Source organism: Muntiacus reevesi, chromosome 13 (genome assembly GCF_963930625.1).
Source record: "Muntiacus reevesi chromosome 13, mMunRee1.1, whole genome shotgun sequence".
In the NCBI taxonomy this organism is placed as follows: Eukaryota; Metazoa; Chordata; class Mammalia; order Artiodactyla; family Cervidae; genus Muntiacus; species Muntiacus reevesi.
Window position 1 is genome coordinate 21,608,492 of NC_089261.1, and position 26,055 is coordinate 21,634,546.

General features: G+C 46.5%; 1 protein-coding gene across 2 annotated transcripts in view; it reads left to right on the forward strand.

The window, feature by feature from the left end:
• Positions 1–26,055, forward strand: part of DNAH10 (dynein axonemal heavy chain 10) — a 154,839-nt gene that overhangs the window by 120,308 nt on the left and 8,476 nt on the right. For both annotated transcript variants that reach the window (XM_065904874.1, XM_065904876.1), the window contains 13 exons: positions 3,875–4,056; positions 6,107–6,243; positions 7,867–8,084; positions 10,643–10,864; positions 11,059–11,206; positions 15,270–15,549; positions 16,727–16,956; positions 17,680–17,953; positions 21,028–21,132; positions 21,537–21,691; positions 22,401–22,555; positions 24,430–24,613; positions 25,400–25,600. In XM_065904874.1, the coding sequence (XP_065760946.1) occupies positions 3,875–4,056; positions 6,107–6,243; positions 7,867–8,084; positions 10,643–10,864; positions 11,059–11,206; positions 15,270–15,549; positions 16,727–16,956; positions 17,680–17,953; positions 21,028–21,132; positions 21,537–21,691; positions 22,401–22,555; positions 24,430–24,613; positions 25,400–25,600 (2,491 nt within the window). The remainder of the gene's footprint in view (positions 1–3,874; positions 4,057–6,106; positions 6,244–7,866; positions 8,085–10,642; positions 10,865–11,058; positions 11,207–15,269; positions 15,550–16,726; positions 16,957–17,679; positions 17,954–21,027; positions 21,133–21,536; positions 21,692–22,400; positions 22,556–24,429; positions 24,614–25,399; positions 25,601–26,055) is intronic.

The following is a 26,055-nucleotide window of genomic DNA, read 5'->3' on the forward strand; positions in this document are numbered from 1 at the left end:
TGCTTCGTTCAGTACCATCAGGTGCCTACTGCCTGCCCACCCTCTGCTGGCATGGGGGCTGAGAGACAGTGAGCCGGCCTGGGCGGTCTTTACCACATGGAGCCCACAGTCTGGGGGAGGCACAAGTGTGCACACGGGAATCGCGTGAACAATAAAATTACCCAGGAAGAGGTCAGGGAGGCAGGGTTTGGGTTGCTATGACTTTGGATAATGGGGGACCCGATTCTAGCCTTGGGGGGTGAGTGGTCAGGGAAGCTGAATCCCGGGAAGTGATATTTAAACGAGACATGGGATGGAGGCTAGAGGGGGCTGGAAGGAGTGTGGCTTGAGGGAAAAGCAAAGACAGTGTCTGCGGTAGAGTGAAGGGAGGTGGGGAATAAAGCTTGCAATTGGTGTTCTCCTGGGAAGGCAGCATGACTTCACCTCCATCTGTCTATCTGTCTGTCTCTCCCTGAATTTCTTTCTTTTTTTTTCAAGATTTATTTATTTCCTGGCTGTGCTGAGTCTTCCATGGTGCACTCGGGCTTTCTCTAGTTGCGGTGATCAGGGGCTACTCTTTGTTGTCATATGTGGGCTTCTCACTGCAGTGGCTTCTCTTGTTGTGGAGCACGGGCTCCAGGGCATTCGGGCCTCAGTAGTTGTGGCTCTGGAGCTCAGTTGCTCTGAGGCATGTGGGATCTTCCCAGACCAGGGATCGAACTGGTGTCCCTTGCAATACAAGGCGGATTCTTTTTTTTTAATTTTTTAATTTTTTCTATTAGTTGGAGGCTAATTACTTCACAACATTTCAGTGGGTTTTGTCATACATTGACATGAATCAGCCATGGAGTTACATGTATTCCCCATCCCGATCCCTCCTCCCACCTCCCTCTCCACCTGATCCCTCTGGGTCTTCCCAGTGCACCAGGCCCGAGCACTTGTCTCATGCATCCCACCTGGGCTGGTGATCTGTTTCACCGTAGATAATATACATGCAGTTCTTTCGAAACATCCCACCCTCACCTTCTCCCACAGAGTTCAAAAGTCTGTTCTGTACTTCTGTGTCTCTTTTTCTGTTTTGCATATAGGGTTATCATTGCCATCTTTCTAAATTCCGTATATATGTGTTAGTATGCTGTAATGTTCTTTATCTTTCTGGCTTACTTCACTCTGTATAATGGGCTCCAGTTTCATCCATCTCATTAGAACTGATTCAAATGAATTCTTTTTAATGGCTGAGTAATATTCCATGGTGTATATGTACCACAGCTTCCTTATCCATTCATCTGCTGATGGGCATCTAGGTTGCTTCCACGGCCTGGCTATTATAAACAGTGCTTCGATGAACATTGGGGTGCACATGTCTCTTTCAGATCTGGATTCCTCAGTGTGTATGCCCAGAAGTGGTATTGCTGGGTCATATGGCACTTCTATTTCCATATTTTTAAGAAATCTCCACACTGTTCTCCATAGTGGCTGTACTAGTTTGCATTCCCACCAACAGTGTAAGAGGGTTCCCTTTTCTCCACACCCTCTCCAACACTTATTGCTTGTAGACTTTTGGATAGCAGCCATCCTGACTGGTGTGTAATGGTACCTCGTTGTGGTTTTGATTTGCATTTCTCTGATAATGAGTGATGTTGAGCATCTTTTCATGTGTTTGTTAGCCATCTGTATGTCTTCTTTGGAGAAATGTCTGTTTAGTTCTTTGGTCCATTTTTTGATTGGGTCATTTATTTTTCTGGAATTGAGCTTCAGGTGTTGCTTGTATATTTTTGAGATTAATCCTTGTCTCTTTCTTCATTTGCTATTATTTTCTCCCAATCTGAGGGCTGTCTTTTCACCTTGCTTATAGTTTCCTTTGTTGTACAAAAGCTTTTAAGTTTCATTAGGTCCCATTTGTTTATTTTTGCTTTTATTTCCAATATTCTGGGAGGTGGGTCATAGAGAATCTTGCTGTGATTTATGTCGGAGAGTGTTTTGCCTATGTTCTCCTCTAGGAGTTTTGTAGTTTCTGGTCTTACATTTAGATCTTTAATCCATTTTGAGTTTAATTTTGTGTATGGTGTTAGAAAGTGTTCTAGTTTCATTCTTTTACAAGTGGTTGACCAGTTTTCCCAGCACCACTTGTTAAAGAGGTTGTCTTTTTTCCATTGTATATCCTTGCCTCCTTTGTTGAAGATAAGGTGTCCATAGGTTCATGGATTTATCTCTGGGCTTTCTATTCTGTTCCATTGATCTATATTTCTGTCTTTGTGAACAAGGCAGATTCTTAAACACTTGGACCATCAGGGAAGCCCACCCTGAGTTTCTGTTGTGGTAGAAGAAAGGAGTCAGATGAATCAGGAACACTTTCATTTCTCAGACTTGGGCTCTTACTTTTTTCCCTATTTTTATACCACTTTATATAACTCATAAAACAGTGTTTGGTAACCTTACTATTGCAAACTCCTTGGTTATCTGGCATCACAACACCGTGTTCTGGATAAATGAGGTTCCTGGGACCGGTTCATAAACTGATCCCAGAGAACTTCCCTTTCATAGACTCAAAGGCTTTGGGGACTCCAAGTTTCCGGTTCCGCCTCCCCATTTTACAGATGAGAAAGCTGAGAACCTGGGACCAGTCCAGATGGCTCAGGACGCCGCCCTGAGGCTCTTTCCCACTAGTGTCTGAAAATATCTCACTGACCCCCTCCTCCTCGGATTATTCAGAGAGCAGTGGCCCGGCCTGGTCTTCATCAGCCCCGAAGGGAACCTTTTAAAAACAGTTGACAGCATCGCCGCTGTCGTAAGCGCCTAACGCCGCATAATTGAGCCTTTCCCTGGTGACTCAGGTCCATTACTTTAATGGTCGGGTTTTGTGCTGGAGCTTTGCTCTGGCTTGTCTCTGCGAGGGTGAGTGCGTGGGGGGCCAGGAGGGGTGGGGGGTATGGTTGCCGGGTTCAGAGTCTCCACACTACTGTGTGGCTCGGATTGTTCTTTCTCTGTGCCTTGGCCCTCCCTGCCCCCATCCTCTGGGGCCTTCTGGCTTCTCCCCAGGCTGCTCCTTGCCCTTGGGGGGGGGGCTCTTCATTTTCCAAACCCTTTCCTTTCCTTTTTCTTCATCATTTTCCTTCAGCTTCTGTCTCTCTCCATGGCTTTGGTGCCTGCACGCCTCGTGTGACGTGTAGAGACGTGTCCGGGCAGCAGGCAGCCGAGGGGGGCCCCCTGGGTACCAGCAATGCGTCACTCGTTCCTTCTTGGGTCTTCACGCTGCTGATGCCGCCTTGCATTCTCCCGATCCTTTTAGATTTCCCGTTCGCCGGAGGGTCGAGGGTGCTGGACCTGTAAGTGTCACAGCAGCTGAGTGATGGTCTAGCTTTGTCAAAGTCAGAAAACAATTTCCACAGCCTGGAGGAGCCCAGGGTACGGGGACCTCAGACCCCACGGGCTATGTAGACACAGGCAGGCCATCCAAGCACTGGCGCCCCATTTCTTCATCTGGTAAATAGAAAATAGGTTGATGATGATCATGACAATAATGACTCTACCACTTAGAGTCTGAGGAGTCACCCCAGGATGTAATTAAAAACACAGATTCTCAGGCTCCACCCCGCCCTGCTGATTCAGGGGCAGCCCGGGTTTGCATTGAATGATGCCCTGCTGTGTCCCTGGTGCCCGGTCTGAATCTAGGGCCTTGAACTGGCACCTGATGGAGGAGACTGAGTTCTGCTCTTGGAAAAGCTCATCCCCAGGAGCCCAAGTTGGTGTTGGGATGTGGTCCCCTTTGCCTCCATGCAGTATCGCCTCCAAGAGACGGTTCTGGGTTGAGCCATTTTTTTCTGGAACCTTCCTTCGGGCCAGATCCTGGCCACATCCTGTGCCCGATCCTCATATGTGTCTGTTCCTCCCCCAGGTCCTTTGCTAAGCCCCCGAAGCAGGTGCAGACGGTCTGCGAATGCATCCTCATCATGAAAGGCTACAAAGAACTCAACTGGAAAACCGCCAAGGGCATGATGTCCGACCCCAACTTCCTGAGGTCTCTGATGGAAATCGACTTTGATTCCATTACCCAGAGCCAAGTTAAGAACATCAGAGGTGAGCACAGATGGATGGAGGGTCAGCCAGGCTGGTTCTCAACCTGGCAGTTCAGTCTTTGGGGCGGGGAGGGAGGGCGAGGAGGGGGCTTGTCGCAGGCACACCCTCCCGTGGGGTCCAAATGGTGTTGCGGTGGCTGTGCTGATGGAAGAACGGGAATGACTGTCCCTAGAGGAAGATGGCGGCATAGCTGCATGGAACAGAGGGTGGTGGTGGGATGGGCAGTAGCAGCGGATGCCACATGAATGTGTGATCCAGCAACAGCCCTAGTTCTCCTTAGCAGGAACACAGCTGTCTTCTGGAGCCCACTCTAGCTTGTCTTCTGTGCATCTTATCTGATGGGGGGGCATAGTGGTGCCAAGAATCGGTCTAATGGGCAAAGGACTGGAATAGGCGTTTCTCCAAAAAAGACAGACAGATGGCCAAAAAGCATATGAAACTGTGCTTAATGCTGGTTACTAGGAAAATGCTCATCAAACCACAAAGAGGTAGCATTCAGATCCACTCAGATGGTGTAATTTAAACAAAACCACACAAAACAACAAGTGTTAGGGAGGATGTGGAGAACTTGCAACCCTTCTACATTGTTGGCAGAAATGTAAAATCATGTGGAAAACAGTTTGGCAGTTCCTCAGAAGGTTAATCATAGAATTACCATGTGTCCCAACCATTTCACTCCTATGTATATACACAAAGAATAGAAAATACATATTCAAACAAAAGCTTATGTGCAATGTCCCTGACAGCATTACTGACAATAGCTAGTGATGGGTGGAGACAACCCACGTGTCTATCAGCAGATGAATGGATAGCAAGAACAAACATATCCACACAGTGGAATATTATTCGGTCAAAAAAGGAATGAGCGTCATTTATGTTTTAGCTGCTGTATGCTACAACATAGATGAACCTCAAATACGTGATGCCAAGTGAAAGAAGTCAGGCACAAAAGGTCACATATTGTAACTCCATTTATATGAAATATTCATAGGTGAATCCATAGGGACAGAAAGCAGATTAATGCTTGCCAGTGTCTGGGGAGGGGAAATGGGTTGATTGCTGAATAGCTGTGAAGTTTCCCTTTGAGATGATGAGAATATCTTGCAACTAGGTGGAAATGAGGCCTGCAGAATCTTGTGACTCTACTGAATGCCACTGACGTGTATACACTTTAACATGGTTCATTTTATGTTATGTGAATTTCAGTTCAGTTAGGCAGAATGGATATTCAGGGGAGAAAAAAAAAGAACTGGTCTAACCTTGACTACTCTCCTTGTGCCTCTTGCCTGTAGGAAGTCTTCTACAGGTCCCTGGGGGGTGGGCGAGGAGGAGGAGCCAGCACCACCCACCCCATTCCCTTCTTTTCAGTTACAGAAGCCACACAGTTCCTGCTAAGCCTGACTCCTGATCCGCCCCCAGAGCTTAGCCAGAGGGAATGATGTTAGTCTTCGTTCAGGCATATACAAGTTCATTGTGTCACTGTTTATCATGATGGCTTATTCAGAACTTTATCATCAGTGCATTTTTTTCAGCCACTTAAAAACAAAACTAATTAAAACCGGGAGGATAACAACAGCTACAGAAACCCAAGGGGCTCTCTTTATCCGATCCTTGGATGGGTTTCCATTTAGGTGAAGTTCTTTCCAGAGTGAGGGGGCAGGTGGAGGTGATGGAGCCCCCATAATGACAGTTAAATGAATCCCAGTTCACTGCCAGCTCTGAGCCACCTTGGTGCCCACTTAGGAGTCCTCACTGACGCCTTGGGTCTCCAGGGCCTTCTGGGTGTCCACAGAAGTGCCTGTGTCATAGATGTCCTGGAGGGCAGTAACCTGGGCCCCTTACTCACATCTTAAACAGCCACTCACAAAGAACTCATTTAAGGTTGGATCCACCTGTTATCTGGGGGAGAGCTGTCCAATCCCTCTCACAGGATTACCAGGGAGTAAGGAACTAGTTACACTTGCTTTGTTCATAGTTAGCTTATTTCTCATTTTATTCTCCCGAGACAAAGCTCACTGCTCATTGAGATCATTGCGTCTTTGACCTCTAGGCCTCTTGAAGACCCTCAATACCACGACCGAGGAAATGGAAGCCGTGAGCAAAGCAGGCTTGGGGATGCTGAAGTTTGTTGAAGCTGTGATGGGCTACTGTGATGTTTTTAAAGAAATCAAGCCCAAAAGAGACAAGGTACTGCCCATCTGTAAGCCCTGCTCACTTCTGCCAAGAGATCATTTTGGAGTCAGAATGAATGTGTCCACAGCTTTACTGGAAAAATTCTGGCAAGGTTCTGATTTCAAACCACATAAACATTTCCCCCCAAGTACATACAGCTCTCATTTAGATGTAATGTGAACTGACAGAGCCAAAGGCTGAAAGGTTTTTTTAAAATTTTTAATTTTATATTGGAGTGTAGCTGATTAACAGTGTTGTGATAGTTTCAGGCGGACAGCAAAGGGATTTGGCCATACATGTATCCCTTCTCCCCCAGACTCCTCTCCCATATAACATTGTGAAAGATTTTTGAATAAAAGAGGGTAAAATTCATTCTCGAGGGAGGGCTAATGCAGGGTTTCTCATCCTTGGCGCTATTGCCATTTTGGATTGGATCTTTTTTTTGTTTTGTGGAGCTATCCTGGGCATTGTAGGATGTTGAACAGCATCCCTGGCCTCTACCCACTAGATGCCCCCAAGTTTCAACAACCAGAAATGTCTCCAGACTTTGCCATGCGTCCCTTGAAGGAGGCAAAATAAGTCCCTGTTGAGAACCACTGGATCAAAGTAACATACAGAAGGCACAACACCAAGAGAATTGTATAAGGTTGATTCCATCATTTTGAGACGTGTTTTTATTTATTTATTTTTGGCTGTGTACGATCTTAGTCGTGGCATGCAGGCTTTTCTCTGATTGTGGCTCAGTAATGGCAGCACTCCAGCTTAGTTGCCCCAAGGCATGTGAGGTCTTAGTTATCCTTCGAGGGATCGAACCTATGTCCCCTGCATTAAAAGGTGGATTCTTAACCACTAAACCACCAGGGAATGCCCAAGACATATTTTGACATTGCTTTTTAACTCAGGATTTTGTCACTCAGAAAACTTAGAACCCGTAATAGGGCTGGTAGTATCTTCAGTGCAGGGCTTCACTTGTGGCACAGTGGTAAAGAATTCGCCTGCAATGCAGGAGACGCTGGAGGTGAAGCTTCGATCCTGAGTCAGGAAGATCCCCTGGAGGAGGAAATGGCAACCCATTCCAGTATTCTTGACGGGAAAAATCCCACAACAGACAGAGGAGCCTGGTGGGCTACAGTCCACTAGGGTCACAAAAGAGTTGGATATGATTGATGTTACTGAACACACACACACAAACACACACACAATCTTCAGTGCATTTTTTGAGTTTTGGACTTAGACTCACAGGGTCCTCTTACTGGGACCTTAATTCATATGAAAGTTAAGTTGTCTGCTAACTCAGTACAGGACATCTTTTTTCAAATGGGTTGTGGGATTTTGCATTAAACCATTGAAAAGATTCCTAAGAGGAGAAGCCATGTGCCTTGCTATGGGTGGCCCCAGAAGATAAGGACAATGATAGAAATGCAGGTGGAGGAATTCCCTGGCAGTTCAGTGGTTAAGACTCAGTGCTTTCACTGCCATGGGCCTGGGTTCAATTCCTGGTCAGGGAACTAAGAACCTACAAGCTGCATGGCATGGCCAAAAAACAATGTAGGTGGACATAAGCCAGGTGTGAGACTATATCATTCTCACCTCACAACTGTCTTTTTGCCCACTGTTTTGGAAATTGTCTTCACTTAGGTGGCCAGGCTGGAGCGGAATTTTTACCTTACCAAACGTGAGCTGGAGAAGATCCAGAATGAGCTGGCAGCGATCCAGAGGGAACTGGAAGCTCTGGGGGCCAAATATGAGGCGGCCATCCTGGAGAAGCAGAAGCTGCAAGAGGAAGCCGAGATCATGGAGAGACGGCTGATCGCGGCCGACAAGCTCATCTCGGGGTTGGGCTCGGAGAATGTCAGGTCAGCCTGAGTAACGGGCCCTCCTGCTAAGTGGCTCTAAGCCACATTTTGAGGGGATTTTTAAAGAATTGCTATTTATTTGTTGGTTTCTTGGTTGCACTGGGTCTTAGTTGTAGTATGTGGGATCCAGTTCCCTGAGGGGATCGACCCAAGGCCCCCTGCATTGCGAGCACAGAGTCTTAACCACTGGACCACCAGAGGAAGTCTGAAAACTTTGTGGTTTGTGAGTGAACATCAGCAACAGAATTTCTCGCCATATGGAATCTTTATTCCACACTGCATTTTGAGCTGAAAACCATGTGACAAAGTTCTGATTTTACTATTATCATGTCTAAGGTGCATAATGCCTGTTTTATAGATTCTTTTTTTTTAATTAAGATTTTTTGATGTTTAAGTCTTGATTGAATTTGTTACAATATTGCTTCTATTTTATGTTTTGGTATTTTGGCTATGAGGCATGTGGGATCCTTGTTCCCTGACCAGGGATCGAACCCCCTTGAAAGGAAAAGTTTAACCACTGCACCACCAGGGAAGTCTCCTATATATATATGTCTTCTTTTAAAATTAGGTCTCTAGTGTTATTTACTGAATGACTGTTAAGGAGAGGCAGTGCAGCGGTGGATACTGGGAGAAACTAGTGCCCTGGAGCCTGGGAATGTTTGTGTCTTTTCTTAAATTTTAATTGGAGGCTAACTCCTTCACAATATTGTGGTGGTTTTTGCCATACATTGACATGAATTAGCCATGGGTGTACATGTGTTCCCCATCCTGAACCCCCCTCCCATCTCCCTCCCCATCCCATCCCTCAGGGTTATCCCAGTGCACCAGCCCTGAGCACCCTGTCTTATGCATCGAACCTGGACTGGCGATCTGTTTCACATATGATAATATACATGTTTCAATGCTATTCTCTTGGATCATCCCACCCTTGCCTTCTCCCACAGAGTCTAAAAGACTGTTCTATACATCTGTGTCTCTTTTGCTGTCTCGCATATAGGGACATTGTTACCATCTTTCTAAATTCCATATATATGCGTTAGTATACTGTATTGGTGTTTTTCTTTTTGACTTACATCACTCTGTATAATAGGCTCCAGTTTTATCCACCTCATTAGAACTGATTCAAATTTATTCTTTTTAATGGCTGAGTAATATTCCACTGTATATATGTGCCACAGCTTCTTTATCCATTCATCTGCTGATGGACATCCAGGTTGCTTCCATGTCCTGGCTATTATGAACAGTGCTGCAATGAACACTGGGGTACACGTGTCTCTTTCAATTCTGATTTCCTTGGTGTGTATGCCCAGTAGTGGGATTGCTGGGTTATATGGCAGTTCTATTTCCAGTTTTTTAAGGAATCTCCACACTGAACAGAATGTTTGTTTCTTGATGACCTTTAACCCCAAGTCCCTTCTGGATCCATCTGGAGGAGGACCTTCTCTGTTGCTGACGCTCCTTGTGGCTGGTTCACTCCTGACCTTCACTTTTAAGCAGGTGGAGCTGTTTGATGCTTATGGGCAAGAGGATCACTGGGCCATAGATGGTCTGCTGGATGTGACGCAGTTTCTAACCTGACACGTGTAAAAAATGTATGGAAAACGCTGGAAAATATTGTTTGCTTGTGGGAAACAAACCATTTTCAATATGTCTAAAATCTAGAAGGGCTTCCCTGGTGATCCAGTGGCTAAGGCTCCATGCTCCCAATGCAGGGGGCCTGGGTTCCACCCCACATAGCTTCCCATGTAGCTCGGTCGGTAAAGCATCTGCTGGCAGTGTGGGAGACCTGGGTTCAATTCCTGGGCCTGGAAGTTCCTCTAGAGAGGGAAATGACAGCCCACTTCAGTATTCTTGCCTGGAGAATCCCATGGAGAGAGGAGCCTGGTGGGCTACAGTCCACGGGGTCTCGAAGAGTCGGACATGACTTAGAGCTTTCTTTCTTTTGGGTTCCAGCCCTGGTCAGGGAACCAGATCCCACATGCCACAAACTGAAGAGTTCCCATGCCCCCAAAAATCTCATGGCCTGATGAAGATCGAGAAGACCCCATGTGCTGCAATGAAGACCTGGCGTAGCCAAATAAACACTAACAAAATCTAGAAGACTTTGGCTGCTTACCAGAAGAGGCCAAATGAAACACCTGCTTTCTTTTTTCTTGGTCAGAATTTTGTCACCCAGTAGGATAGGGGCTCATGCTCTGCTGGGCATGTTTATAAGTTATTGCTTAGGTGTTTGGAAACAATTCAGCTACAACTTAATGCATATCTTTGAGACCAAATGTATCCCCCAAACATTTATCGAGGCCCCTGTTAGATGCTGGGTTCTGCTGGGCACCTGGGATTGAACGAAGCCTTTGAAAACACTGGGTTCGTTAGGCGGGGAACGGGCAAATTGAGCCAGTGATCTCTGTTCTCAACAAGAAAAGAGTATCTCAGGAAATGTTTCCTTCTGGTGTGCCCCCTCCCGGCCGTATGTCAGGCTAGTTCTTCTAGAAGGTTCCTTCGGGTTGTGCTGGGAGGTGATGACTCAGGGCAGCCCCTCCTCCGGTCTGCTCTGCCAGGTGGCTGAATGATTTGGACGAGCTGATGCACCGGCGGGTGAAGTTGCTGGGCGACTGCCTCCTGTGCGCAGCCTTCCTGAGCTACGAGGGCGCCTTCACGTGGGAATTCCGGGACGAGATGGTCAACCAGGTGTGGCAGAACGACATCCTGGAGCGGGGGATACCCCTGAGCCAGCCCTTCCGACTGGAGAGCCTGCTCACGGACGACGTGGAGATCAGCAGGTGAGGGCCACCCTGAGCTGGGAGGACCGGGGGAGCCTCGGGGCAGCGTGCAGAGCTGGCGGTGTGCCTGACTGACCCACCTTCACAGAGACTGCAGGGAGTGCTGACCGCCCAGCTCCCCCGATTTGGATGCTCCTGGTCAGTTCAAACTTGACCAGAAAAGTCCCCATTTCCCCTGTTGCTGTCCCTTCCAGGTGGGGCTCCCAGGGGCTGCCCCCTGATGAGCTCTCGGTTCAGAATGGCATCCTCACCACCCGGGCCAGCCGCTTCCCCCTCTGCATCGACCCCCAGCAGCAGGCCCTCAACTGGATAAAGAGAAAAGAGGAGAAGAACAACCTGCGGGTATGGCTGCCCTCTCCCTCCATGTCCTCACCCTCCTGCTGCCCTTGGGTCGCAGCTCTGTTCTCCCCAGTATTCCCGAGCCTCCAGCAGGCCAAGCTGAAATGCCACCATCCCAAGGCCCCAAGCAGATTGTCCCCCTCCTGGGCCCTCCACCCCGTTGAACCTTGGAGGGTGGCTTGTGAACCACCTTGAATCTGACCCTGCCATTTGCCCTGGTGGCTCAGACAGTAAAGAATCTGCCTTCATGTCAATGTATGACAAAACCCACTGAAAAATAAAAAAATTAAAAAAAAAAAAAAAAAAAAAAAAGAATCTGCCTGCAATACAGGAGACCCAGGTTCAATCCCTGGGTCAGGAAATCCCCTGGAGGAGGGAATGGCAACCCGCTCCAGTATTCTTACCTGGGAAATCCCAGGGACAGAGGAGCCTGGTGGGCTATAGTCCCTGAGGTCACAAAGAGTCAGACACGACTGAGTCTGACATTTTTTTTGTCCTGTGGGTTGCCTCTCAGGCTGCGAGCAACCTAAAGGCAAAGTCAGTTCAGTCAGTTCTGTCCCTCAGTCATGTCTGACTCTTCGCAACCCATGGACTGCAGCACGCCAGGCTTCCCTGTCTATCACCAGCTCCTGAAGCTTGTACAAACTCATGTCCATCGAGTCGGTGATGCCATCCAACCATCTCATCCTCTGTTGTCCCCTTCTCTTCCCGCCTTCAGTCTTTCCCAGCATCAGGGTCTTTTCCAGTGAGTCAGTTCTTCATATCAGGTGGCCAAAGTATTGGAGTTTCAGCTTCAGCATTAGTCCTTCTGATGAATATTCAGGACTGATTTTCTTTAGGATTGACTGGTTTGATCTCCTTGCAGTCCAAGGGACTCTCAAGTCTTCTCCAGCTCCATGGTTCAAAAGCATCAATTCTTCGGTGCTTAGCTTTCTTTATAGTCCAACCCTCACACCCAGACATGACTACTGGAAAAACCATAGCTCTGACTAGACAGACCTTTGTTGGCAAAGTGATGTCCCTGCTTTTTAATATGCTGTCTAGGTTGGTTATAGCTTTTCTTCCAAGGAGCAAACATCTTTTAATTTCATGGCTGCAGTCACCATCTGCAGTGATTTTGGAGCCCAAGAAAATAAAGTCACTGTTTTCATTGTTTCCCCATCTATTTGCCATGAAGTGATGGGACCAGATGCCATGATCTTAGTTTTCTGAATGTTGAGTTTTAAGTCAACTTTTTCACTCTCCTCTTTTGCTTTCTTCAAGAGGCTCTTTAGTTCTTCTTCTCTTTCTGCCATAAGGATGGTGTCATCTGAGTATGTGAGGTTATTGATATTTTCTTCTGGCAATCTTGATTCCAGCTTGTGCTTCATCCAGCCCAGAATTTTACATGACGTATTCTGCATATAAGTTAAATAAGTAGGGTGACAGCCTTGATGTACTCCTTACCTGATTTGGAACCAGTCTGTTGTTCCACGTCCAGGCAAAAGCAGTACTTTATTCATCTTTGCATCCCACCAACGCAGTGCAGGGCTGGGAGGCCTTAGCTGCTTGATCACTTTCTTTTTGGAGGGCAGGGTAGAGGCTTGATTGAGATAAAATTTGCCTACCATTCAATCCCCCCATTGGAAGCATGTAGTTCCGTGGGTTTTAGTATATTACACACAGAGTTGTGTAACAATCACCAGGACCAATTTTTATCACTCGCCCCCCCCACACAAAAGATACTGTGTCCTTTAGCTATCACCACCTCCCAAACTTTCATTTCCCCTCCTGCCCACTCACCCACCCCCAGCCTCTGACAACCACTGATATTTCATGCATCTCTATAGATTTGGGTATTCCAGACATTTCCAGTGAATGGGATCATACAGCCTGTGGCCTTTTGTGACTGTCTTCTTTCACTTAGCAACATGTTTTTCAAAGTTCATTTTCCCTGCTTAGCAAATCCAACATTTTTAAAAGGCTTTGTTCAAGTCCAGAGCTCAGCAGAACCCAGAATTTAACAGGGGACTCAATAAGTGTTTGAGGGATGCATTTTGTCTCCAAGATATGTGTTAAGCAGTAACTACAGTGTTTCCAAACACTTAATCAACACATATTGTAGTGTGTAACAGTAATTCACTCCTTCTCAGGGCTTAGTATTAGTCCATTGCATGGGTGGAGCACAAATTGTTTCTCTACATATCAGCTGATGGACATTTGTGTTTTTTCTCCTCTTTGGCTGTCCTGGATAGTGCTGTGTGAACATTCATGTGCAAGCTTTTGTGGGCATGTGTTTTTAATTTTCTTGGGTGAAATCGCTGGGGCTCAATTACTGAAATAATTAACAAATTCATGATTTTTCAAAATCTTTTCCTTATTTTTTCTAGTCTTGCTTCCTGATATGTACATGCATTTAGAAGAAGCATCGCAAGGTCAGGGGAACATCTGTCCCTAAACTTCACATATAGCTATTGTGGGATAAGTATCATTAATGCAGGAATATTTCTTGATATCCCTCTTCCTTGAGTCTGCCGGAGAGTTTTTGCAATTGCCAGCCCACCCCTAGCCCCCAATCCTACTCCTACTCCCATCCTATCTCTTTTTCAAAAAATAGATATTATAACTCTTATTTTATTTATTTATTTTTGGCTGCACTGAGTCTTTGTTGCTGCTTGAGGGCTTTCTCTAGATGCAGCGAGCAGGGGCTTCTCTCTAGTTGCGGTAAGTAGGCTTCTCATTGCAGTGGCTTCTCTTGTTGTGGAGCACGGGCTGTAGGGCTTGTGGGCTTCAGTTGTTGCCACTTGCAGGCTCTAGAGCAAGGGCTTAGTAGTTGTGGCACATGGACTTAGTTGCCCTGCATCATGGGACATCTTTCCAGGCCAGGGATCAAACCCATGTCCCCTGCAATGGCAGGTGGATTCTTATGCACTGGATCACCAGGGACATCTCCCATCCTATGTCTTAAAGAGGGAGGGTTCAACTTATGGGGTGAGAGGCTAAGTACACCAATGTAATAAAATAGGGTAGAGAGGAAGGGAAGAGGAAGCCCCAGGGGCTGGAATAGAGGAAGAGTTTTTATAGATGTTTTGAGGAAAGAGATCAGGAAGCAGTTGCAAGGTTTGGAGAGAAGTGAATAAAAGAGAGAAGATTAATGCAAACATTTTTTGTGGGCTCAGTTTGGACTCTTTTCGAGGTTTTCTGAGAGATGTGATGAGATTCTCTCCTGATCACGTTTTTCCCTAAATTTTGGCTGTGCTGAGTCTGCATTGCAGCATTCAGACTTTTCTCTAGTCGCAGCTCTTGGGCTTTGTTACCACAGGGCATGTGGGATCTTTGTTCCTTGACTAGGGATTGAGCTTGAGTCCCCTGCATTGGAAGATATATATATATATATATATATATATATACACACACACACACACATAAATGTATATATGTGTATATATATGTATATATGTGTGTATATATGTAATTATTTATTGTTTTTGACTGTGCTGGGTCTTTACTGCTGTGTGGGCTTTTCTCTAGTTGCAGCAAGTGGGGGCTACTCTCTAGTTGTGGTACAGGGGCTTCTCATCGCGATGGCTTCTCTTATTGCACTGCACAAACTCTAGGGTGTGGGGACTTCAGTAGCTGTAGCACATGGGCTCAGTAGTTGTGGCTCCCGGGATCTAGACTGCAGGCTCAGTAGCTGTGGAGCACGGGCTCAGTTGCTCCATGGCATGTGAATTATTCTTGAATCAGGGATTGAACCCGTGTCTCCTGCCTTGGCAAGTGGATTCTTTACTACTGAGCCACTGGGGAAGCCCAGAAGGTGGATTCTTAGTCACTGGACCACTGGGGAGGTCCTCTCCTGATCGCCTTTGGCTGCTGAACTGTGCCTTCCAATCAGGCTGCTCGGAGCCTGAACCTCATGGATTTCTGCATTTATACTGTTGCACACCCTGCTTCTGTCCCTGTTCTGTTTTCCCCTCTGCCTCCCTTCAAGGTGCTCACACATCCACTGCCACCTCCAGGGTTTTTTTTTTCCCCTTGAATTTGTCAAGACAGCTTATTCTTAGCCATTGCCTCTCCTCCCTTGCAGGTGGCATCCTTTAATGACCCCGACTTCCTCAAGCAGCTGGAAATGTCCATAAAGTATGGGACCCCCTTCCTGTTCCACGATGTTGATGAGTACATCGATCCAGTGATTGACAACGTCTTAGAAAAAAATGTCAAGGTCTCGCAAGGACGGCAGTTTATCATTCTGGGAGACAAGGAAGTGGACTATGATTCAAATTTCAGACTGTATCTGAACACCAAGCTAGCCAACCCCAGATACAGCCCTTCCGTGTTTGGGAAAGCCATGGTGATCAATTATACTGGTAAGGATGTACAGAAGGTCAGTGTCAAATTTAGGTGGAGACACAATCGGAGCTGGAGGTTCTCATGGGACTTAATTTCATTGTGAATCATTCTCCGAGTCACATCTTTCATAGTCAGTCCAGTTCTTGGGCTTCCCCAGTGGCTCAGCAGGTGAAGAACCCATCTGCAATGCAGAAGACCCAGGTTAGATTCCTGGGTTGGGAAGATCCCTTGGAGAAGGAAATGGCAACCCACTGCAGTATTCTTGCCTGGGAAATCCCATGGACAGAGGAGTCTGGTGGACTATAGTCCATGGAATTGCAAAGAGCTGGACATGACTGAGCAACTGAGCACACATGCCTAGAAATTCTTAATGAGGAAGGAACATTTAGAAGGTTATGGGGCCCTGTAGAAGGCAATGAGTTATGTGTCTTGAGACTTGATAAGTCTGGACAGCAGGACTCAGACATTCACACTCGGAGCCAGGTGAGACCCCTCTCTGCGGGGGCAGAAAGCTACTCTCTGTTTGTGTATTTAAATATATGACTCGGTTTTAGGTTTCCTTCTTCCTCTCAGTTGAATTCTGTTAGGAATCAAATGTCATCTTCCACATGTTCTAGATGGTCACACATGTTCCTAGATGGGTTAATCAAGTACGTAGGCTTTAGGGGATTCCCTGGCAGCCCAGTGGTTAGGACTGGGCACTTTCACTGCCAAGGGCTTGGGTTTGATCCCTGATTGGGGAACTGAGTGCCTGCAAGCCGTGAGGTATGGCCAAAAAAAAATTGGGTTATGCTTTCAGCAAGGAGTCCCCCCAAGTGTAGGAGCCCCGAATTTGATCTTAATGCATCATCTCTCTTGCTGTTCACCTCTCCATGTAACAGCATCTCTGTTTTATTCTGCCCAATATTTTTCACCTGGGGCTTTATAATGTTTTTTAATGAATTTGTTTTTTAATTGAAGGATAATTGCATTGGTTTCTGTCAAACATCAACATGAATCAGCCATAGGTGTACATATGTCCTCCCCTTTGGAATCTCCCTTAAAAATGGTTTTGATAGAAGAGTGAGTCCTCATGTTCCTGAGATGCTGGGCCCACCCTCCTGTCATCCCAGGCACCACTCTGTAGGGGAGAACACACAGGGACCAGCTTGTTGGGGGGACGGCAATAAAGGGCCTCCCTCTGTCCCCCCACAGTCACTCTGAAAGGCCTGGAGGACCAGCTGCTGAGCGTGCTGGTGGCCTATGAGAGGCGAGAGCTGGAGGAGCAGAGGGAGCATCTTATCCAGGAGACGAGTGAGAACAAGAACCTGCTGAAGGACTTGGAGGACTCCCTCCTCCGGGAACTGGCCACCTCCACTGGGAACATGCTGGACAATGTGGAGTTGGTGCAGACCCTAGAGGAGACCAAATCCAAAGCTACGGAGGTATGAACTGCAATGGATGGAAAATACTTCCATCCTGGCCCTGGAGTCTCAGAGGTGTTCCCAGGGACCCCTGTGCCTCACGTCAACCTCTTTTAATCAAGAGTGATGGAAAACCCAGCCCCACTTGTCTTAAGTCCAAAGAGAATTTATCCTCTTAGAAAACAGGAAAGTCCAGAATGGCTTCAGGCAGGGCTGGATCCAGGACTCCAAACATCATTAAGACACAGTGTTTCTCCATTTCTGGGCTGGACTTTCTGCTGTGTTGGCTTCCTTCTCTGCCTCCCTGTGGAGCTGAGCTTCCCTCATGGTCACAGGCTGGGTCCCTTTACCTTCCCCGAAGAGAAGAGTGAGAATCTTCTGTGTCATATGCTCATCCCGAATCACTCCCATGGCCTTGGGATGCCACGTGTGGATTAGTGGGACCTGAGTCACACGCTGCTTTCCTAGAGATGGGGTTGAGCCCCACATATGAATGAAAGGAGGAACTCGTGTCTCTAAACCAAACTCAGGGATGGTTATTAGAAGAAGGGGGCACAAGGCCATGGTAGTCAAGCCACAAATACCTACCTACACCTCGAAAGAGGGTGGGAGCCCTTCCTATGAGCACCTCCTGGGTTTCTTTGCTGCCACCCTCTCCCTCACTTCCGACTTCTTACTTTTTGCCCCTAGTTCGTAAGTCTTCCTGGTTTTGGCCGTAAGTGGCAACGTGCACCTCTTCTTTAGGTATCAGAAAAGCTCAAGCTGGCAGAGAAGACAGCCCTGGACATCGACCGACTGCGGGACGGCTACCGGCCAGCTGCCCGGAGGGGGGCCATCCTGTTCTTCGTGCTGTCGGAGATGGCGCTGGTCAACTCCATGTACCAGTACTCCTTGATCGCCTTCCTGGAGGTCTTCGGGTTGTCGCTTAAGAAGTCGCTGCCTGACTCCATTCTTATGAAGCGACTGAAGAACATTATGGACACGTTGACCTTCAACATCTATAACTATGGCTGTACCGGTAAGTACCTCTTTGCAATGATTAGGACCAATGTGCCCTGTGTATCTGTCTGTGTGTCCAAATGTTTTTTTGTTATAAGAACACCAGTCAGATTGGGTGAGGGTCCACCCTAGATGCCTCACTTTATTTTTTAAATTCATGTTTGTTGGTGTACAGTCGCTATACAATGCTGTGGTAGTTTCAGGTGTACGGCCAAGTGAATCAGTTGCATACATCCACTTTTTATGATTCTGTTTGCACATAGGTCATTGCAGAGTATTGAGTAGAGTTCCCTGTGCTAGACAGGAGGTCCTTATTAGTTATCTATTTGATGCATACCTGTGTGCATGTTAAGTTTCTTCAGTCGTGTCCGACTCTTTGCGACCATATTGACTGTAGCCCTCCAGGCTCCTCTGTCCATGGGGATTCTCCAGGCTCCTCTGTCCATGGGGATTCTCCAGGCAAGAATACTGGAATTGGTTGCCATTCCCCCTTCCAGGGGATCTTCCTGACCCAGGGAGTGAACCCATGTCTCTTATGTCTCCTGCATCAGCAGGTGGTTTCTTTGCCATTAGCGCCACCTGAGAAGCCCTGTTTTATAAATGTATGTGTATGTTAACCCCAGTCTCCCAATTTATCCCTCCCCACCTCCTTTCCCCCTCGGTACCATAAGTTTGTTTCCTATGTCTGTGGCGCTCGTCCTGATTGGTAAATAGGTTCATTGGTACCATTTTTTAGATTCCACATAGAAGTGCTATCATGATATTTGTCTTTCTCTGTTTAACTTACTTCATTCAGTGTGACAATCAATCCCTAGGTCCATCCATGTCACTGCAAATAGTGTTATTTTGTTCTTTTTTTTTAATGGCTGAGTAACCTAATCACCTCTTAGAAGTCCTGTCTCCAGTTCTGAGGTTTGGGGGATTAGGGCTTCAATTTATAGATTTTCAGGAGACACAATTCAGCTCATACCAGTTAGGCAGGAGAAATGTTGAGGACTATTGTCCCTTTAGGTCACACTTAAGTAACCATCCCTTCTAACACATATAAAGTAGAATTCAAATCTCAGATTTTGATTTACACTTTTTTTTTCCGGGACGTATTTTTTCTGGTTTAAAAAAAAAAGAACTCTATTTGTTTTGCATCTTCCTATTCATAAAGAGTCTGTTGGTGGACAAAGGATTAATTTCAAAAATATACAAGCAACTCCTGAAGCTCAATTCCAGAAAAATAAATGACCCAATCAAAAAATGGGCCAAAGAACTAAACAGACATTTCTCCAAAGAAGATATACAGATGGCTAACAAACACATGAAAAGATGCTCAACATCACTCATTATCAGAGAAATGCAAATCAAAACCACAGCGAGGTACCATTACACGCCAGTCAGGATGGCTGCTATCCAAAAGTCTACAAGCAATAAGTGTTGGAGAGGATGTGAAGAAAAGGGAACCCTCTTACACTGTTGGTGGGAATGCAAACTAGTACAGCCACTATGGAGAACAGTGTGGAGATTCCTTAAAAAATTGGAAATAGAAGTGCCATATGACCCAGCAATCCCACTCCTGGGCACACACACTGAGGACACCAGATCTGAAAGAGACACATGCACCCCAATGTTCATCGCAGCACTGTTTATAATAGCCAGGACATGGAAGCAACCTAGATGCCCATCAGCAGACGAATGGATAAGGAAGCTATGGTACATATACACAATGGAATATTACTCAGCCATTAAAAAGAATTCATTTGAATCAGTTCTAATGAGATGGATGAAACTGGAGCCCATTATACAGAGTGAAGTAAGCCAGAAAGATAAAGACCAATACAGTATACTAACGCATATATATGGAATTTAAAAAGATGGTAACGATAATCCTATATGCAAAACAGAAAAAGAGACACGGATGTACAGAACAGATTTTTAGACTCTGTGGGAGAAGGTGAGGGTGGGATGTTCTGAGAGAATAGCCTTGAAACAAGTATACTATCAAGGGTGAAACAGACCACAGCCCAGGTTGGATGCATGAGACAAATGCTCAGGGCTGGTGCACTGGGAAGACCCAGAGGGATGGGATGGGGAGGGAGGAGGGAAGGGGGATCGGGATGGGGAACACATGTAAATCCATGGCTGATTCATGTCAATGTATGGCAAAAACCACTACAATACTGTAAAGTAATTAGCCTCCAACTAATAAAAATAAATGAAAAAAAAAAGAGTCTGTTTATGGAATGAGCCTACTCTGTAATACAGACTGGCCAAATCTGGCCCACTGTATGCTTTTGTAAATAAAGTTTTATTGGCACACAGCCATGCCCATTTCTATAGATATGCGTCCATGGTGGCTTTCACAGTACAGTGGCAGAGTTGAGTAGTTATGACAGAGACTGTCTAGTCTGCAGAGCCAAGATCATTCACTCTCCGACCCTTTATAGAAAGTTTGCTAATAGCTTCTTTTCTACTGTAAGAACTTTTGCTTTGAGTTTTGGGTAACTGGCTAGCACTTCATTCAGAAGGTGGCTCTGAACCTCCATCATACTGCCCTTCATCAGCTTGGGGACCCCCCTCCTCTTCCCAGGAGGGTGTGGTAAGTGCTGCCCAGAGACATGACCATTTCTGATACATACAAGTGAGGGTCACTGCCCACTGCACTTTTGAGCATGACTGTCAGTTGAGTTCATGTGTTTTTTGTTTTTGTTTTTTGGCTGTGCTGGGTCTTAAATGCAGTGCTAGGGCTCTTCACTGCAGTGTGCAGACTTCTCCAGTTGCAGTGCATGGAATTCTCTCTAGTTGTGATGGGTGGGCTAGGCTGCCCCATGGCATGTGGGACCCTGGTTTCCTGACCGAGGATTAAACCTGTATCCCCAGCATTGGAAGGCAGACTCCCAATCCCTGGACTACCAGGGAAGTCCCCAAGGTCAGTTTTTGCACTCAGATATTCACGGACACCAAATGCAAAGATGGCTAAATGCACCTAACTGTGCAGTTGAGGTGTTTCATTTCATTTCTCTGAAATTTAAGCAAGTTGTGCATAAGAAACCTAGTGTTTAAATGCATTTATTTTATTCAGACCTATGTGTTGTTTCCCTTCAGGGTTGTTTGAGAGGCACAAGTTACTTTTTTCTTTCAATATGACTATCAAGATAGAACAAGCAGAGGGGAGAGTCCCCCAGGAAGAATTAGATTTCTTCTTGAAAGGTAATGAGCTTGTCTTGTTTCATGCTTTCCAACTCTCTGGACCCACAGTGCACATGCATATGAGTTTGTTTGCTAAACAACAACAGTAATTTTCCATCCTTAAAATCTTACTTCCAGTAGCACTGCTTTAGTAAATATCTCAGTTGACAGTTCCAGCCTCAGATATGGTTCGAGTTAATTTAGAGCAACCAGGCTCTGCCTTAAGGCTACCCTGAGACTGGAAGCCACTCAGAGCTTCCTGGCTGGAGTCACAGACAGTGACAAGGAAGCCAATGCCTCCTTCTCTTTCCAACCCATTTTGAGAAGTGAATTTCCCCCCAAAGTGAGAGAAGTCCCAGTACAGAGCTGCTTACACTTCCTGGTATGTTGATGTCAGCTGTTTACATTTCTCCTGTTGTCATTAGGAAACATTTCCCTGGAGAAAAGCAAACGAATCAAGCCCTGTGCTTGGTTGTCTGACCAGGGATGGGAAGATATCATTCTTCTATCAGAGATATTTCCAGACAACTTTGGGAATCTTCCTGCTGATGTGGAGAAACATCTGACTGTCTGGCAGGAGGTGAGCTCATGTTCCCTTTCTGCTCCTTCCCTTCCTCACATGTTGGCAATCCCCATGCTTAATCTGTAGCCTAACTCCTTACAAGTGAGAAGATATGTCTCTGAGTGACTCGTGCAAAGGGTAGCCAAGGCCCTCCACCTCTCTGATGGAATCCTCCTTTATCGGGTTTAGCTAGTTTTGTGGGAGAACCATCCATCTTTCTGTCCATATGTTTATCTCTCTGTCCATCCACCCTTTCATCTATCCATCCACCCATCTGTCTATCTGTCTACCCATCCATCCATCCATCCATTTATCTATTAATATCTGTCCATCCATCCATCCATTTGTCTATCTGTCCATCCATCCATCCATCCATCCATCTATTAATATCTGTCCATCCATCCATCTATTTGTCATCTGTCCATCTATCCATCCATCCATCCGTCTATTTGTCCAGTCATCCATTCATCCAAGACACTTTCTGAGCCTCTGTGGATTGACTGTGTCCATTGATGGGCACTGGGGACTCAACAACTCAACAGTGAATAAGACTCAGTTCCTTTCTTTTTAAAGTTCATAGTTTTGGGGGGTAAAAAAATGACAGAGCTACCTAAAATCGCCTGTAAATTTCATCCCTTTACAGAGGCTTTTGGGATCCTCACCTAAAAAGGGGGACCTATCGCATTTCTGAGTTGATGCCACCGTGCATATTCTTTGCTTTCCCCAGTGGTATGACCTGGATTCCCTGGAGCAGTTTCCATTCCCTCTGGGTTATGATGTCAACATCACCCCTTTCCAGAAGTTGCTTATTTTGCGCTGTTTCCGTGTGGACCGTGTGTATCGGGCTGTGACCGACTACGTGACTATAACAATGGGAGAGAAGTAAGTGAGCTTGTGTCTGCTTGGTCCTTTCTGTGGGGTAGGATACCTAATGTTACCTCCTCCTGGGCTTACGGATGGCAGGCATGGCCAGCTCCGGAGAGGACTGTCTAGGAGCACAATTTGGCAGCCACTCAGGAGCAGCGCCATTCAAGAAAAATACAATGTGAACCACCTTTGTAAGTTCAAGTCTTCTGGTGGCCACGTTCAAAAAGGAACAGGTGAAATGGTTATCATAAGCACATAAGCATAGTACATTACTATATAACAATGTTATAAATAAATAATAAGTATTAATAGTAAATAATTGTATGAACAGGGGAACCTGGCGGGCTGCAGTCCATGGGATCCCAAAGAGTCGGACATGACTTAGCAACTCAGCAACAACAATTAATAGTATATAAGTGAATTTAATTATTAAATGATACAAATGGACTTATTTGCAAAACAAACAGACTCAGACATAGAAAGCTGACTTATGGTTAGCAAAGCGGAAAGGTGGGGAGGAGGGAGAGATAAACTATGAATCTGAGATTAACATATACACACTATGATATATAAAATAAATAAACAACAAGGACCTACTATATAGCACAGGAAGCTATACTCAATATTTTGTAATAACCTAGGTGGGAGAAGAATCTGAAAAAGAATATATATATTATAACTGAATCACTTTGCTGTACATCTGAAAAATGAACACAACATTATAAATCAACTATACTTCAATAAAAAATTTATAAAAAAGAAACAGGTGAAAATAATGTAAATAACAAGTATATAAAATCTAATATATTAATATATAACAATATAATATATATATGTATTTTAATAATACATAATTGTATTTAACTCAAATATTAAAATCTTAACACGTCATTAGTGGAGATACTTTGAATTTTTTTGATATCAAGGCTTTAAACTCATAGAGCACAATACACCACATCTCAGTTTGAACTAACCACACTTCAAGGCCTCGGTAGCCACACGTGCCTGATGGTTACCATATTGGAAGCTCTGGAATCAGGTGCAAAGCTGGATGGGTAACTTAGGGTGTGTGTGTACTCAGTCGGTTCACTTATGTCTGATTCTTTGCGACCTTATGGACTGTAGTCAGCCAGGCTCCTCTAATCCATGGAATTTTCCAGGCAAGAGTATGGGAATGGGTTGCCATTCCCTCCTCCAGGGGATCTTCCTGACCCAGGGATTGAACCCGAGGCTCTTAAATCTCCTGCATTGCCAGGAGGGCTCTTTACCACTCGCGCCACCTGGGAAGCCTGTGACAAACTCAAATATGCTGGTAGGTGATGGAGATGCGTGAACGAGACTGCAGAGGAACAGGGGCAAACTGGAGTGGTCAGGTCCCGGCCAGTAGCCCCTTAACCTCTGCTGACTGATGCCAGGTGGTGGTGGGGACCCAGATCTCTGACTCTTCAAAGGAAACTAGAAATTTGGATTTCTACACAAAATCTCCCAATGTTTATGTGCTGGCAACTAATTTTTTAAAATCTTGATATATTGGCCATTCAGGACATGCCTGTGAAGCTGCTGGTGGGGGACCTCTGGGTTCAGTGCCAGGGGCACGTCCACCTGGAAGGCTGGCCTGTCACAAGGCACCCAGCTCAGAGCAGGTCTCCTGAACCCAGCCTGGATGTATCGGGCTATGCAGAGAGGTCCCTGTGATCCAGGAGCTGACCATCCGGGGAGTAAGATGTGTGTGAACACTGGATACCTAACAAGGAAGGCTGAGCAAAGAACGACACCAGAGGAGTAGTCAGAGGTTCTAGATGCTGGCAGGCAGAGCCCTGGTCACACTGGCCGGTCCCTGCCCAGAGCTATCCTCCCGGAGCATTTTCCAGTCGTGTTTCTTTCCCCAGGTACGTGCAGCCCCCGATGATCAGCTTTGAAGCCATCTTTGAGCAGAGCACCCCCAACTCGCCCATCGTGTTCATCCTGAGCCCCGGCTCGGACCCTGCCAGTGACCTTATGAAACTAGCCGAGCGCAGTGGTTTTGGAGGGAACCGCCTCAAGTTCCTTGCCATGGGTCAAGGTCAAGAAAAGGTAAATCGTTTTTGGAAGCAACAAGCCCTAAACGTGCTTGAGGTCCTGGAATGAATTCACGAATGCCTGGCTTTAAGCCAAGAGAGCCACCCACACACCAGCACCATGCTTTTCCGGTCTAAGGAGCAGGAATCAAATGTCACAGCGATGATGACAATGTGAACAGTAGTTCTAGAGCTGACCTTCTGTGATCTCCCGGGCTTGCACCCGTATGTTGTAAACAGTATGTTCTGTTATCTCCAAAGCACTTTCTTTTTAAAAATAATTAATTAGGCTGTGCTGGGTCTTATTTGCGGCATGCAGGATCTTTAGTTGTGGCAGGTAGGATTTAGTTCCCTGACCGGGGCTCAGATCTGGGCCTCCCATATTGGGAGCTTGAGTCTTAGCCACTGGACCACCAGGAAGTCCCTCCAAATCTGGTCATCATCGCATCTGGTGATCATCTCCCTCGGCCCTTGCAATAACCCTGCTTTGGATCAGGCTGTCACTGTTGGCTGCCAGTGGCCAGGCGACCCTGTCAGGGGGCAGGTGCCAGTGTGTCTGAGGTTGGAGCTCTGGGTGCCGAGGGAGGCCAGTGATTGCAGCCCAGTGGGCCTGGGTGACCCTGGAGGAATGCTCAAGGATTGTATCTTCAGAGGCTCCCTCTGCAGTTCCGGGACCACCGGCTCCTTTGTGTCTTCTGCTGCAGTGGCCAGCAGGTTATGGGGGCTGGGGGAAGGTCTGGGAGCGCACGGGGTGGTGCAGCCTTGGGACGCCGACACTTCCCTTCTGTCTCCGTTGGAGCAGGTGGCCCTGCAGCTGCTGGAGACGGCGGTGGCTCGCGGGCAGTGGCTGATGCTGCAGAACTGCCATCTCTTGGTCAAGTGGCTGAAGGATCTGGAGAAGTCCCTGGAGAGGATCACCAAGCCCCACCCTGACTTCCGCCTGTGGCTTACCACAGACCCCACCAAGGGCTTCCCTATCGGGATCTTGCAGAAGTCCTTGAAGGTCTGGCTGTAGGATAAACAGATGTGCCCTTGGCTCAGTTCCTCAGTTTGCCTCCCAGTTTTGCTACATCTGTGTGTGTGTGTCTGTGTGTGTGTCTGTGTGTGTGTGTGTGTGTGTGTGTGTGTGTGTGTAGGATAGAGTTGGGACGCCTTGCACCCCTCTTCCCCAATTCCACCTCTCTCTTCAGAGAGAAGCACTGTCCAGAATAAGGTGATGTTCCCTGGGTGACAGTGATGATTCCCAGGCCTGTCTTTATCCCTTCTGTATGTCCCCAAAGCACGTGTGGGTTAGGTTTCACGGACCTCACATTTGTTAACCCTCCTTTTTATCTCTGATGATTGGCCCACCCACAGCCCAGAGAGCCTGAGTGCTTGTGTGCAGAAGTTTCAGGGGGTTTACAGGCCCTGTTTACCTTAGTCTCCAGGGACATTCTGGGGAAAGGTTTTGTCATCTCT